We start from the raw sequence: 16,312 nt of genomic DNA on the forward strand, positions 1-16,312 counted from the left end.
TGTTAACATATTTCTCTTCTTCAGTAATGCTTTCTTTGACATTGTCAGTCTACATTTTATATCCTCTCTACTACAACCATCATCAGTTATTTTTCTCCCAGAATAGCAAAACTCATTTACCACTTTAAGTGTCTCATTTCCTAATCTAATTCCTTCAGCATCACCCGATTTAATTCGACTACATTCCATTATCCTCGTTTTACTTTTGTTGATGTTCATCTTATATCCTCCTTTCAAGACACTGTCAATTCTGTTCAACTGCTCTACCATGTCCTTTTCTGTCTTTGACAGAATTACAATGTCAGTGGCAAACCTCAAAGTTTTTATTTCTTCTCCATGGAATTTAATACCTACTCCGAATTTTTCTTTTGTTTCCTTTACTGCTTGCTCAATGTACAGATTGAATAACATCGGGGATAGGCTACAACCCTGTCTCACTCCCTTCCCAACCACTGCTTCCCTTTCATCCCCCTCGACTCTTAAACTGTCATCTGGTTTCTGTACAAATTGTAAATAGCCTTTCACTCCCTGTACTTTACACCTTCCACCTTCAGAATTTGAAAGAGGGTATTCCAGTCAACATTGTCAAAAGCTTTCTCTAAGTCTACAAATGCTAGAAATGTAGGTTTGCCTTTCCTTAATCTATCTTATAAGACAAGTCATAGTGTCAGTATTGCCTCATGTGTTCCAACATTTCTACGGAATCCAAACTGATCTCCCCGAGGTCGGCTTCTACCAGTTTTTCCAATCATCCATAAAGAATGGGTGTTAGTATTTTGCATCCGTGACTTATTAAATTGATAGTTCAGTAATTTTCACATTTGTCAACACTTGCTTTCTTTGGGATTGAAATTATTATATTCTCCTGGAAGTCTGAGGGTATTTCACCTGTCTCATGTATCTTGCTCACCAGATGGTCGCGTTTTGTCAGGGCTGGCTCTCCCAAGGCTATCAGTAGTTCTAATGGAATGTTGTCTACACCCAGGGCCTTGTTTTGACTTAGGTCTTTCAGTGCTCTGTCAAACTCTTCAAGCAGTATCATATCTCCCATTTCATCTTCATCTACATCCTCTCCCATTTCCACAATACTGTCCTAACGCACTTCGCCCTTGTATAGACCCTCTATATACTCCATCCACCTTTCTGCTTTCCCTTCTTTGCTTAGAACTGGGTTTCCATCTGAGCTCTTGATATTCATACAAGTGGTTCTCTTTTCTCCAAAGGTCTCTTTAATTTTCCTGTAGGCAGTATCTATCTTACCCCTAGTGAGATAAGCCTCTACATCCATTCATTTGTCCTCTAGCCATCCCTGCTTAGCCATTTTGCACTTCCTGTTGATCTAATTTTTGAGAAGTTTGTATTCCTTTTTGCCTGATTCATATACTGTATTTTTGTATTTTCTCCTCTCATCAATTAAATTCAATAAATCTTCTGTTACCCAAGGATTTCTACTAGCCCTCGTCTCTTTACCTACTTGATCATCTGCTGTTTCCACTATTTCATCTCTCAAAGCTACCCATTCTTCTTCTACTATATTTCTTTCCCCCATTTTGTCAATAGTTCACTAATGCTCTCCCTGGCACTCTGTACAACCTCTGGTTTATTCAGTGTATCCAGGTCCCACCTCCTTAAATACCCACCTTTTTGCAGTTTCTTCAGTTTTGGTCTACAATTCATAACCAATAGATTGTGGTCAGAGTCCACATCTGCCCCTGGAAATGTCTTACAGTTTAAAACATGCTTCCTAAATGTCTGTCTTACCGTTATATAAACTATCTGAAACCTTCCAGTATCTCTATGCCTTGTCTGTGTATACAACCTTCTTTCATGATTCTTGAACCAAGTGTTAGCTATGATTAAGTTATGCTCTGTGCAAAATTCTACCAGATGGCTTCCTGTTTCATTCCTTACCACCATTCCATATTCACCTATTACATTTCCTTCTCTTCCTTTTCCTACTACCAAATTCCTGTCACCTATGACTATTAAGTTTTCGCCTCCTTTCACTAGCTGGATAATTTCTTTTATCTCGTCGTACATTTCATCGATTTCTTCTTAATTTGCAAAGCTAGTTGGCATATAAACTTGTACTATTGTGGTAGGCATGGGATTCATGTCTATCTTGGCCACAATAACGTGCTTACTATGCTGTTTGTGGTAGCTTACCTGCACTCCTAATATTTTATTCATTATTAAACCTACTCCTGCATTACCCCTATTTGATTTTGTGTTTATAACCCTGTATTCACCTGACCAGAAGTCTTGTTCCTCCTGCCACTGAACTCACTAATTCTCACTATATCTAACTTTAACCAATCTATTTGCCTTTTTAAATTTTGTAACCTACCTGCCTAATTAAGGGATCTGACATTCCATGCTCCAGTCTGTATAACGCCAGTTTTCTTTCTCCTGATAATGGTGTCCTCCTGTGCAGTCCCTGCCCAGAGATCTGAATGGGGGACTATTTTACCTCCGGAACATTTTACCCAAGAGGACACCATCATCAGTTAACCATACAGTAAAGCTGCATGCTCTTGGGAAAAATTACGGCTGTTATTTGCCCTTGCTTTCAGCCGTTCGCAATACCAGCACTGCAAGGCCGTTTTGGTTAGCGTTACAAGGCCAGATCAGTCAATAATCCAGACTGTTACCCCTGCAACTACTGAAAAGGTTGCTGCCCCTCTTCAGGAGCCACGCATTTGCCTGGCCTCTCAACAGATACTCCTCCATTGTGGTTGCACCTACAGTACGGCAATCTGTATCACCGAGGCACGCAAGCCTCCCCACCAACGTCAAGGTCCATGGTTCATGGGGGATGATGTTTCTGATAAGGGAATAATATAAAATTGTAGTAGTTGCTGGAGCTTGACCTATTGTCCTCTTGGCAGACAGCCTTGCAGGATGTCTTCTCACGTCCACCACTTACAAAACTGTAATTATCACAATCAATTGTATGAAGTTTAAAATTTCTACATTGACTACAGTATGATTGGACAACATATGCTTGCAATGCCCCCATGTTACCCTTTTAATAATTAAATGGTATGTACACTGATTCAGTGACATAAATGTATCTTTCCATTTTGTTACTAAAATAAAAATATAATTCATCTTGGCATTATACTTCATTCTCTATTAGCATAGACTCAAATCTTCAGTTTGCCAGTACTTATTTTCAGTTTTCCTGTTTATTGTCCTTTGCCCTGGTAGAGAGGACGTTGTGGAGAACTGTGCAGTTTAAGTGTTTAGTGTTCCTGAACTGTGTTATATTCACTGACAGAATCAAAGAATGAAACAGATAAACTTATATCAATGAAATTTGTTCAGAAATGCTGAAACTGTAACATAATAAATCTGCAATGACACTGAAAAGTTGATACCAACTGGGTTAAAATTTACATTTGTCATCACGTATGAGTTTGAGAGCTGTTTTGGTAGCAAACCTTTCAATCCAGCATACCTTTATGAAAGTTCCTGGTGTATTTATTCTGTGGTGTCCTGCCAGAATTCTAACAATAATGAATACTTTTAACAGGCAGTGCTCTGAATTACTGAACTATTTTGTCCTGACTCATGACCAGCATCAGAGTTCTCTGAGGACTGATAGTTTATTTAAGTATGCAGATGGACTTCTGGCAACTGAATCACTATCTGTCTGAAACAACATTTTGATTCTGTGAAACACCTTCCTTCCAGGATTACCAGTATAACAAATTATGCAAGACAGCATCTGTCTGAGCCCCTCATGAGCTTACTTGGAACATTAACATGGTAAGAGCATTGCCCAAAATTGAAGGTATTGACATTTGTTATGGCCTGTCTCACAGTTTTGATGAGTACCGAACATCATACATTCACAGTAGAATAAAAGAATCTGTCTGGATTCTTTTTAAAAGGTTAGGCATGTATGAGCATATTTTCAATTTATCATCTGGTGACAAAAACCAAAATCCTTAACAAAATATTTTCTCAGAGTCTGTTGTTGGCAGGACATCCATATGGGTTTTTAGATAATTAATTTATTCTAGAAATAATATCAATATTTTTTATACAACTTAATGGATTAACCATTTTGAATTTGTTGTATAACTGTTTTCACTGAACATATTGGTTAATTCTCTGTTGACAATTTCCACCGTTCTCTTCATCAGGAAAGCAACTGATTGTCAAAGGAGTAACAGAATCATGTAGCTGTATATACTGCAGTAGTTTCCGCTATTATCAGAATTTACATTGGTGCCAACAATGACACATCATCCACAGCATCTTTGTTTTCATTACAGTGTACAACAATGGCCATAATCATGCATTCCTTTGATATCAGGTGCTTGGTTGCATACATTGATGAATGTATAGCTTGAGTCTTTATTAAAATTGTTGGCACACTTTATAATTTCCACAGCTTATTTGATGATTGGGTCCCCATATCTTGAAGTGGGGGTTAGAATACATGTCTGCTTCACATGCCAGCTGCCACAAGGCCACCAGCAAACACAACATAGCCTGATGCTGACACCATGTGTCTGTTGGTGGCCACAAGCTTCATTGTGTTTAGTAAAGTGTAATCTGATAATACATTCACAGCCAATGCAGCTCGTTGATGAAACATATACTGTACTATAGTTGAATGTACCCTTTAAATGTTATCTTGCTTCGTAACATATTATCAGTTTAGTCTCAGTCACAGTTATGTCTTCGTACATTTCTAGTTGCAGTACTGAGCATTAATTTGTATTTTTTGATTGAGTTGGCACTGTTGTACAGGAAATTGGGTACAATATCTTGGTCAATGTTTAATAGGAGCCAACATAGACTACCCCCATGAACCATGGACCTTGCCGTTGGTGGGGAGGCTTGCGTGCCTCAGCGATACAGATGGCCGTACCGTAGGTGCAACCACAACGGAGGGGTATCTGTTGAGAGGCCAGACAAACATGTGGTTCCTGAAGAGGGGCAGCAGCCTTTTCAGTAGTTGCAGGGGCAACAGTCTGGATGATTGACTGATCTGGCCTTGTAACATTAACCAAAACGGCCTTGCTGTGCTGGTACTGCGAACGGCTGAAAGCAAGGGGAAACTACGGCCGTAATTTTTCCTGAGGACATGCAGCTCTACTGTATGATTAAATGATGATGGCGTCCTCTTGGGTAAAATATTCCGGAGGTAAAATAGTCCCCCATTCGGATCTCCGGGCGGGGACTACTCAGGAGGACGTCGTTATCAGGAGAAAGAAAACTGGCGTTCTACGGATCGGAGCGTGGAATGTCAGATCCCTTAATCGGGCAGGTAGGTTAGAAAATTTAAAAAGGGAAATGGATAGGTTAAAGTTAGATATAGTGGGAATTAGTGAAGTTCGGTGGCAGGAGGAACAAGACTTTTGGTCAGGTGATTACAGGGTTATAAATACAAAATCAAATAGGGGTAATGCAGGAGTAAGTTTAATAATGAATAAAAAAATAGGAGTGCGGGTTAGCTACTACAAACAGCATAGTGAACGCATTATGGTGGCCAAGATAGACACAAAGCCCATGCCTACTACAGTAGTACAAGTTTATATGCCAACTACCTCTGCAGACGATGAAGAAATAGATGAAATGTATGACGAGATAAAAGAAATTATTCAGGTAGTGAAGGGAGATGAAAATTTAATAGTCATGGGTGACTGGAATTCGTCAGTAGGAAAAGGGAGAGAAGGAAACATAGTAGGTGAATATGGACTGGGGGGAAGGAATGAAAGAGGAAGCCGCCTTGTAGAATTTTGCACAGAGCATAACTTAATCATAGCCAACACTTGGTTCAAGAATCATAAAAGAAGGTTGTATACCTGGAAGAATCCTGGAGATACTAAAAGGTATCAGATAGATTATATAATGGTAAGACAGAGATTTAGGAACCAGGTTTTAAATTGTAAGACATTTCCTGGGGCAGATGTGGATTCTGACCACAATCTATTGGTTATGAACAGCAGATTGAAACTGAAGAAACTGCAAAAAGGTGGGAATTTAAGGAGATGGGACCTGGATAAACTGAAAGAACCAGAGGTTGTAGAGAGTTTCAGGGAGAGCATAAGGGAACAATTGACAGGAATGGGGGAAAGAAATACAGTAGAAGAAGAATGGGTAGCTCTGAGGGATGAAGTAGTGAAGGCAGCAGAGGATCAAGTAGGTAAAAAGACGAGGGCTAATAGAAATCCTTGGGTAACAGAAGAAATATTGAATTTAATTGATGAAAGGAGAAAATATAAAAATGCAGTAAATGAAGCAGGCAATAAGGAATACAAACGTCTCAAAAATGATATCGACAGGAAGTGCAAAATGGCTAAGCAGGGATGGCTAGAGGACAAATGCAAGGATGTAGAGGCTTGTCTCACTAGGGGTAAGATAGATACTGCCTACAGGAAAATTAAAGAGACCTTTGGAGAAAAGAGAACCACTTGTATGAATATCAAGAGCTCAGATGGAAACCCAGTTCTAAGCAAAGAAGGGAAGGCAGAAAGGTGGAAGGATTATATAGAGGGTTTATACAAGGGCGATGTACTTGAGGACAATATTATGGAAATGGAAGAGGATGTAGATGAAGACGAAATGGGAGATAAGATACTGCGTGAAGAGTTTGACAGAGCACTGAAAGACCTGAGTCGAAACAAGGCCCCGGGAGTAGACAACATTCCATTTGAACAACTGATGGCCTCGGGAGAGCCAGTCATGAAAAAACTCTACCATCTGGTGAGCACGATGTATGAGACAGGCGAAATACCCTCAGACTTCAAGAAGAATATAATAATTCCAATCCCAAAGAAAGCAGGTGTTGACAGATGTGAAAATTACCGAACTATCAGTTTAATAAGTCACAGCTGCAAAATACTTACGCGAATTCTTTACAGACGAATGGAAAAACTGGTAGAAGCCGACCTCGGGGAAGATCAGTTTGGATTCCGTAGAAATGTTGGAACACGTGAGGCAATACTGACCTTACGACTTATCTTAGAAGAAAGATTAAGAAAAGGCAAACCTACGTTTCTAGCATTTGTAGACTTAGAGAAAGCTTTTGACAATGTTAACTGGAATACCCTCTTTCAAATTCTGAAGGTGGCAGGGGTAAAATACAGGGAGCGAAAGGCTATTTACAGTTTGTACAGAAACCAGATGGCAGTTATAAGAGTCGAGGGACATGAAAGGGAAGCAGTGGTTGGGAAAGGAGTAAGACAGGGTTGTAGCCTCTCCCCGATGTTATTCAATCTGTATATTGAGCAAGCAGTAAAGGAAACAAAAGAAAAATTCGGAGTAGGTATTAAAATTCATGGAGAAGAAGTAAAAACTTTGAGGTTTGCCGATGACATTGTAATTCTGTCAGAGACAGCAAAGGACTTGGAAGAGCAGTTGAACGGAATGGACATTGTCTTGAAAGGAGGATATAAGATGAACATCAACAAAAGCAAAACGAGGATAATGGAATGTAGTCAAATTAAGTCGGGTGATGCTGAGGGAATTAGATTAGGAAATGAGACACTTAAAGTAGTAAAGGAGTTTTGCTATTTAGGGAGTAAAATAACCGATGATGGTCGAAGTAGAGAGGATATAAAATGTAGACTGGCAATGGCAAGGAAAGCGTTTCTCAAGAAGAGGAATTTGTTAATATCGAGCATAGATTTAGGTGTCAGGAAGTCGTTTCTGAAAGTATTTGTATGGAGTGTAGCCATGTATGGAAGTGAAACATGGACGATAACTAGTTTGGACAAGAAGAGAATAGAAGCTTTCGAAATGTGGTGCTACAGAAGAATGCTGAAGATAAGGTGGGTAGATCACGTAACTAATGAGGAGGTATTGAATAGGATTGGGGAGAAGAGAAGTTTGTGGCACAACTTGACTAGAAGAAGGGATCGGTTGGTAGGACATGTTTTGAGGCATCAAGGGATCACAAATTTAGCATTGGAGGGCAGTGTGGAGGGTAAAAATCGTAGAGGGAGACCAAGAGATGAATACACTAAGCAGATTCAGAAGGATGTAGGTTGCAGTAGATACTGGGAGATGAAGAAGCTTGCACAGGATAGAGTAGCATGGAGAGCTGCATCAAACCAGTCTCAGGACTGAAGACCACAACAACAACAACATAGACTACCACAGTCTCATGGTCTGATATCGGGAAATTCAAAAGACCACTGCTTGACAGTTGCACAAGAAAGATAAAAGAAATAGAAAAGCACAAAAGAAGGAAAGGAAGAAGGTTAGAGTTCGATGTCCCATGGACAGCAAGGTCATTAGAGATATAGCACAAACTGGGATCTGTGAAGGGTAAGAAAGTAAATCAACCATGACCTTTCAAAGGAAACATGGCAGCATTTGCCTTAAGTCATTTACAGAAATCATGGAATCTAATCTAATCTAAATCTGTATGGTCAGACAGGGATTTGAACTGTCGTCCTTGTGAATATGGGTCATGCCTGCTAACCACAGTGCCACCTCTCTCAGTAAATGTAAAAGAGATGTCAGGAGTATAACTTAAAGATTTCTGAAACTCGTGGAAGATCTGTAGCTTTGAAATAAATGAAGACAGCAGTCAAACTCTGTGAAACCTGCAACAAATCTCTTTGCCCATCTTGTTTTTCAAAGACATACTGATTGCTTTGTACCTGCATCCTGCTCACCTATTCAGTAACTGTGTATTGGACAAGTTAATTAATTTTGATTGTAGTTTACCTATTGTTTACAACAATTTTTTGTTTCTAATTTTTGTTGTGAGGTAATTAGGCAGCAGTAGTCAGTGTCCTAATGGTGCGCAAGTGTGATGTATCTGGAGGCATCCTAGATTTTTTTCCCTTCAAAATTTTGACCTATAACTGATATAAGTAAATAAGGAGTCAAAATATATTAATTTTATGTGATTTCCAGTTTTTTTGTTAATGTGAACTGATGTAGCAGTGTGGCCACTGGCAAGCACACTGCTTCTAGTGTTGAGGCTCTGCAGTGTCCACTGGCAGCCCATGGCAGTCAACATGTTAAACAGGGGCTTGTGCTTTTCATAAGGCTGTTTGGCAAATTCAGGTTTTTCTAGAGTTGTATGCTTTATGTGCCACTCAGTGTTTGGTAACACACTGGGAAATCACTTGAATAGACTGTTCTACATAGCTACTGCCACAGTCTGATAGAATTTTGTAAGCATCTGTATGTGTCCTCAGTTATTACTACCTGAAAAAAATTTGAAATCTCCACAATTAATGATTCTTCTGTCACTTTCGTATAACTTTATAAAAACGGTTTCTATCTGCTTTTTAAGCTTTATGATGTTTCATGGTAGCAGGCTGTAAATTGACAGTGCTATTAACTTGTGTGTTTTATGATCCACCATTGTGGTAAAGCACTCAAAGAGGCATTCATCAAAAAATTCATTTATCTGAAGGGTCTTGGTAATGATTTCATTTTGTCTATATATGGCCACTCCTGCATTGCATTTACTGGTTTGGCAGTAACATGATGTTAGCTTATATCCATCAAAGTGTATATATTTGATTTCATTCATTTCCTTGTAGTGTTCTAATATGCAAAAGACATTGACATACACCCACCTGCTTTCTCAATTTCCTGTTTGCCTATTAGAAGTTCATCCTCTTTATTTTTGAAGATTTGTGATATTTAGATGGTATGTTCCTTAAGATTTGCAGCCATACTACAGTATACTTTTATACTGGTAGTTTTTGTAGATGTAACTATATTTATTTTGCAGTTCTGTGTATAGGAAGAATACACCATATGAAAGAGCTAGAGGACACATTGGAAATCATTGTGATATGATGGATATTGGTTTGGACAGACCAGGTGCTTGTAATAAATAACCATTCAAGTAACCTGAGATGCTAAGAAAGGTGCACCAGCTCATTGTCATCATCATCATGATCATGATCATCATCATTATCATCACTGCCGTCTTCAAGCCTGGTGGGAGAAGACAGGTGGGAGGCTTGTAATGTAAACAGTTGCAAAGCCAATATAACTGTATAGATTCTGTGTGTGCTTTGCAAAAAAATGTATCCATCTTAAAAAGCGCTGTGCGTATCTTCATGTAATGAGAGCTGTGGGCTAGACCATTGAGCCATATGGCATTATTATTATTATGTTCCTCTTATTCTATTTGGGATTCTAGTTGGACAGTATTTTATAGACCTACACATAAGAATTGTAGGGAGAAGGTTAGTTGAACTTAAGTCATGAGTGTATGTATACGGGATGTGCTTAAGGTAATCTTTCACCAAATTCTGTAAACAGCAACATTGGTCTCTTTTTAAATGAATTCTGTTAACAGATGTCAATGTTTGATGACGTGTATCCATTAATTAACTTTGTGTGAAACATTGGCAGGTACTGATGAAAGCAAGCTATCATTAGATATCATTTATTACTTAAGAAAATGACTGTGCAGATCTTTACATATTACTGTGTAAGTTGTAGTGTTAACTTATAATAAAATTGATGATGAACTTATATATCTATACTCCAACTTGCATCTCCTTCTTCTCTTTCTTCTTCATTGGAAAGAAAGGTATACAGACTTTTGACATACCAGTTTTGTTTTATGTATTTGTTTTATGTAATTTGTATTATATGATTACTGTTGGTAGTCGGTTTCATATCAACATAATCCTTCTGATTACCCAGAAAATTACTTTTTGAAACTATCCATTCTTACACTAGAATATTGATGTCTCCACTTCTATTTGGCTTATTTATCTAAATAATGTATATTTTATTTCATTTTAGGTACATTTGGAACTATTTACATTTTTGTAAATGTTCTTCACTTTTCTGAAACACTTGTTGCTGCGGTTGGTTTCATTTGCAAGATCATATCTGCATTGCTCGCAGCTTTTTCACCGTATTCATGGTACCTGTATCTGGGTAAGTTAATGAGTTGTCAATCACACTTTTTTAATCATTTATACTGAAATTGCAAATGATTGCACTACTGAAGATTTTTCAAGCAAAGATAGTGAAGTTTTTGGAAACAATAATCTGATTTATACAATTAAGTATTTGTTATGATAATCGTATTGCCGTGCGGGATTAGCCGAGCGGTCTAAGGTGCTGCAGTCATGGACTGTGCGGCTGGTCCTGGCAGAGGTTTGAGTCCTCCCTCGGGCATGGGTGTGTGTGTTTGTCCTTAGGATAATTTCAGTTAAGTAATGTGTAAGCTTAGGGACTGATGACCTTAGCACTTAAGTCCCATAAGATTTCACACACATTTGACATTTTTGATAGTCGTATTATTAGGGAGGAAACTATTAAACAGAATGAAAACAAGGACCAGCAATTAATCATATACTGGTGAATGATGAGTGACATATACATACAATTAAAACAGAAAATCCCTCTAGATTTTTACACAAACAGTCACTCAGTCTATATCTCTCGTGTTAGTTTCACAATGAATGATGGAGTAGTATTGAGATTTTATGACATATGGCTCCACGTACATTTGGTATTAGCCAGTATCCATTACATATCTGTTTGGTGGTGGAGTTTGTGAAGATTATTTTCATTGGGAGCAGGGTGTGGGCTGGGGTGGGACAGAGGGGGCACACGACCTCCCCTCCTCTGCCTATCACTGAGCATGCCCTTGTCTCCAGGGTGATACAGTCTTAATAAGATATTATTATATCATTGGTAGCCATTGAGAACACACTTTCTTGTACTTCAGTCTGATAGGCATCGGCCTTCATTTCATGCATTTATTTCATGAAATTCATGTAAACTGGAAAGCAAGTGTTATTATAATGATGTGCCTGTTCTCACAAAATATCATATGAAATGTATCCACAATTCATTAGTTATTTTTGACAGTTACCTATTTCTATCTTCAGTGTGACATTCTCAGTTGTGTTGTGTTAGTCAGTCTCTACATATCTGATGGCAAAGTTGTGCTTCTGTCATACTGATTCAGTAGTCACTCAATCAGTTGTTTGTGGTGGCTATTATGATTTTGCTCATAATTACACTAAACAACAATTCTATGATACTGGAGTGTGGGCAATATCTTGCAAACTGAGGGATGTGTCATAATATATCCATAAGGAGGGGCTCGTGTGTAGAACACATAGACTGTACTCTATTTAGTTAACATTTACAAAGAAAAATCATTCACAGCCGTCCATGTGGTAGCCAGAAACACTGACCGCTTTTGCTGTGAATTTGAAAACACCTTGCATTGTTCACAACTAAATTTAGTTATATATTTTAAATCAAAGTAACAGTCATTGTAATGCACATATCTATGGCTCCTGAATAAGACTGTTGCAGTGATTAGTTGATGGAGCCTACTTCCCAGATAGCCTGTTTTACACTACTGGCCATTAAAATTGCTGCACCACAAAGATGACGTGCTACAGACGCGACATTTAACCGACAGGAAGAAGATGCTTTGATATGCAAATGATTAGCTTTTCAGAGCATACACACAAGGCTGGCACTGGTGGCGACGCCTACAACGTGCTGACATGAGGAAAGTTTCCAACCGATTTCTCATACACAAACAGCGGTTTACCAGTGTTGCCTTGTGAAACGTTGTTGTGATGCCTCGTGTAAGGAGGAGAAATGCATACCATCACATTTCTGACTTTTATAAAGGTCAGATTGTAACCTATTGCGATTGCGGTTTATCGTATCGTGACATTGCTGCTCGCATTGGTAGAGATCCAATGACTGTTAGCAGAATATGGAATAGGTGGGTTCAGGAGGGTAATAAGGAACACCGTGCTGGATCCCAATCGCCTCGTATCACCAGCAGTCGAGATGACAGGCATCTTATCTCCATGGCTGTAATGGATCATGCAGCCACGTCTCGATCGCTGAGTCAGCAGATGGGGACGTTTGCAAGACAACAACCATCTGCACGAACAGTTTGATGATGTTTGCAGCAGCATGGACTATCAGTTCGAAGACCATGGCTGCGGTTACCCTTGACGCTGCATCACAGATAGGAACGCCTGCGATGGTGTATTCAATGACGAACCTGGGTGCACAAATGGCAAAATGTCATTTTTTCAGATGAATCCAGGTTCTGTGTACAGCATCATGATGGTTGCATCCATGTTTGGTGACATTGCGGTGAACGCACATTGGAAACGTGTATTCGTCATTGCCATACTGGCATATACCTGGCGTGATGGTATGGGATGCCATTGATTACACGTCTTGGTCACCTCTTGTTCGCATTGACGGCACTTTGAGCAGTGGATGTTACATTTCAGATGTGTTACGACCTGTGGCTCTAGCCTTCATTTGATCCCTGCAAAACCCTACATTTTAGAAGCATAATGCACGACTGCAGGTTGCAGGTCCTGTACGGGCCTTTCTGGGAACAGAAAATGTTCGACTGCTGTCCTGGGCAGCACATTCTCCAGATCTCTCACCAACTGAAAACATCTGGTCAATGGTGGCAGAGCAACTGGCTCATCACAATACGCCAGTCACTACTCTTGATGAACTGTGGTATCATGTTGTAGCTGCATGGCCAGCTATACCTGTACACACCATCCAAGCTCTGTTTGACTCAATGCCCAGGCGTATCAAGGCCATTATTGCAGACAGATGTGGTTGTTCTGGGTACTGATTTCTCAGGATCTATGCACCCAAATTGTGTGAAAATGTAATCACATGTCAGTTCTAGTATAATACATTTGTCCAATGAATACCCATTCACCATCTGCCTTTCTTTTTTGTGCAGCTAGTAGTGTAGTTTTGGGTATAAAAGAATGTCATCAGTTTGTGTGTCCTCTTGCTCATGAGCATACACTGTATGGTTAAATTATCAATCCTAGAGGCACTTTTAAAAGTGATTATTCAAAAAATTAAAGAGAAATTATTCCAACTTCACACTGAATCCTAAGAACTGTTTGATGAATTTAGAAATAAATTATACTATTAAATAATTTAGGAGTTATGGAGACAACTCACTGAATAGCGTAAAGTGATTGACAAGCACACACAAAAGAAAAAAAGATATTTGCTAGCTTGAGGAATAAATCCTTCTCCAAACTAGAGTGCACACACACACACACACACACACACACACACACACACACACACACACATATTCCTGTACCCATACATTATGCTAGCCGGATGGACAAGTTGTAGCGGAGGGGGGTTGGGTTGGTTGGGTAGAGGAAGGGAGAGGCGAAAGACAGGAAGAGGGGTTGAGGTGGGTAGCTAGCAGCTTGGAGGGAGGCAGCAGGTTTGCTGGGTAGGAGTGGGGGAGGAAGGGGTGGCAGGTGCATGTACTAGGCATTTGATGCATGGCTGCCAGAGCTGGTGGGCTGTGGCTCACAGTGAAGGTGACATTGAGACATTAATTAGGAGCAGTTGACAGGACAGAGGATGCAAAAGCTGTTGGGTGGATGGTGTGGGAACAGTAAATTAATGAAGATTAAGGGCAAGAGGGTTTTGGGAGCAAAGGCTGTGTTGCAGGGATAACTCCCACATGCGTGGTTCAGAGAAGCTGGTGGTGAAGGGTAGGATCCAGATGGCCTCTGTTGTGAAGCAGTCACTGAAATTGAGCATGTTTTGCCACTGGGTGGTCAGCTTTGTGCTGGTAACAGTTTGGCAGTGGCCATTCATTCTGGTGGACAGCTGGTTGCTTGTCATACCTAAATGAAAGCCTTTGCAGTGATTGCCGTAGAGTTGGTATGTGACATGGCTGCATTCACAGGTGTCCTGGCTTTGAGGGGATAGGAAAGCCTGTGACAGGACTGCAGTAGGAAGTGGTGGGTTGGTGGAACTGGACAGGACCTGCACCTGGTTCTTCCAGAGAGACATGATTCCTGTGACAAGGGTTTGGGAGCGGGAGTGGCTTAGGAATGGACCAGGATGTGTGTAGGTTGGTTGGGTAACAGAATATCACTTTAGGATGGTTTGGGAGGATCTTGGGTAGAATGTCCCTCATTTCAAGGCATGATGATATTAATGTAGTCATACAACTGTAATGTTACTGCCAAATGTTAAGTCACAAAATGATATTTTTAAAATATCCACACTCTTTCACAGTGATAACAAATAACCACAAGGTCACAAAGAAATGTGTTAGAAGTTATTCATTTTTGTGTGTACGTAACAACTCTTGTTTGGAAGAAAACAATGGACTTAAGTATTTATGAGAAAGGCAGTGCCCTCATGAAGCTCAGTTTGAATGTTACATCTTGGCTAAAAATATCACAATTCAGTGAACAAGCTAAACTGGTAAGAAATAGTGACAACAAAGTTCTCATTTACTTAACCTGTGTTATTATTATTTCCTTATTTTGAGCCATCAGTGACTAGAGTTTCTCTTTAGATTACTCATATATATTTGTTTTTGATGTTTCCTCTTTTCCTTAGGAAAGAATTAATGGTTATAAAAGCTCACTATTCAGTATTGCACTTTCCATTGTATTCTGAGCTATACTGTTTTAGTCATTTCATCTCTTCACTGCGTTGTATCATTTTTCCAACTTTATTTGTAGCTCTTGACCATCAAGTCAGCCTTGGCAGAAGTTCAGAGTTCTTGAGCAGATTAACTGTCTTAGAGCCATTACTTTTGAATGTTGTCTTTCATTTTGCAGTGGTACAAGGTGTACAACTTTGCTTCTGCCATTTTTTTCCCCAACATTTGAGGCTTTAATGAATCAAATTGGTTACACATTGTTGTGACTGGCCGATCATTCAAAGTGCCGCCGCCGAATTACGCGCGTCCTCTATGTGCGGCGCTGTCTGCCAGCCATGCAGTAGCTGCGCCACCTAAGCGGCCAGCCGAGCAGCGGCCGCTGGACTGGGACTCAGTGCTTATTTGAATGCTAATGAATACACATGTCAACTTACTCTGTGACTTATATGTGTTGTTGTGTCGTTCCTAAATATATGTGTTAAACTTGAAGTTCTAACAATTGGTGACGAGGATGGGATTTTTCCTTTTCACCGTTGACTCACAGGGTTCCATGGCTACTGTAGAGCAAGTCTTGCAAAATCTCCTTGAACAGCAAACGCTTCTAACAGCGGCAATTCGCAATTTCATCGCGGCGTCAAATGCGGGGCGTTTCTCGTCGTTGGCTATACCTCCTTTTCCTCCTTACGACGAGACGGCGGAAGACTGGTCTGATTATGAAAAACGTCTTCGACAGCACTTCTTGGCATTTCATGTCATGGACGAACAACCATGTAAGTCTCTGTTCCTTTCCTGGATTTCACCTCAAATGTATCGGTTGTTGTCGCAATTGGCTCCTTTGAAGGATCCTGCATCTTTGTCCTTTGCTGAAATGTGCTCACTTCTGTCTGTCTATTTTCAAAAGCAAAC

At 39.8% G+C, this 16,312-nt stretch overlaps 1 protein-coding gene across 2 annotated transcripts in view; it reads left to right on the forward strand.

Moving 5' to 3' along the window:
- Positions 1 to 16,312, forward strand: part of LOC126175459 (proton-coupled folate transporter-like) — a 254,716-nt gene that overhangs the window by 182,180 nt on the left and 56,224 nt on the right. For both annotated transcript variants that reach the window (XM_049922264.1, XM_049922263.1), the window contains one exon: positions 10,750 to 10,887. In XM_049922264.1, the coding sequence (XP_049778221.1) occupies positions 10,750 to 10,887 (138 nt within the window). The remainder of the gene's footprint in view (positions 1 to 10,749; positions 10,888 to 16,312) is intronic.

The sequence above is a fragment of the Schistocerca cancellata genome, chromosome 3 (genome assembly GCF_023864275.1).
Source record: "Schistocerca cancellata isolate TAMUIC-IGC-003103 chromosome 3, iqSchCanc2.1, whole genome shotgun sequence".
Lineage (NCBI taxonomy): Eukaryota > Metazoa > Arthropoda > Insecta > Orthoptera > Acrididae > Schistocerca > Schistocerca cancellata.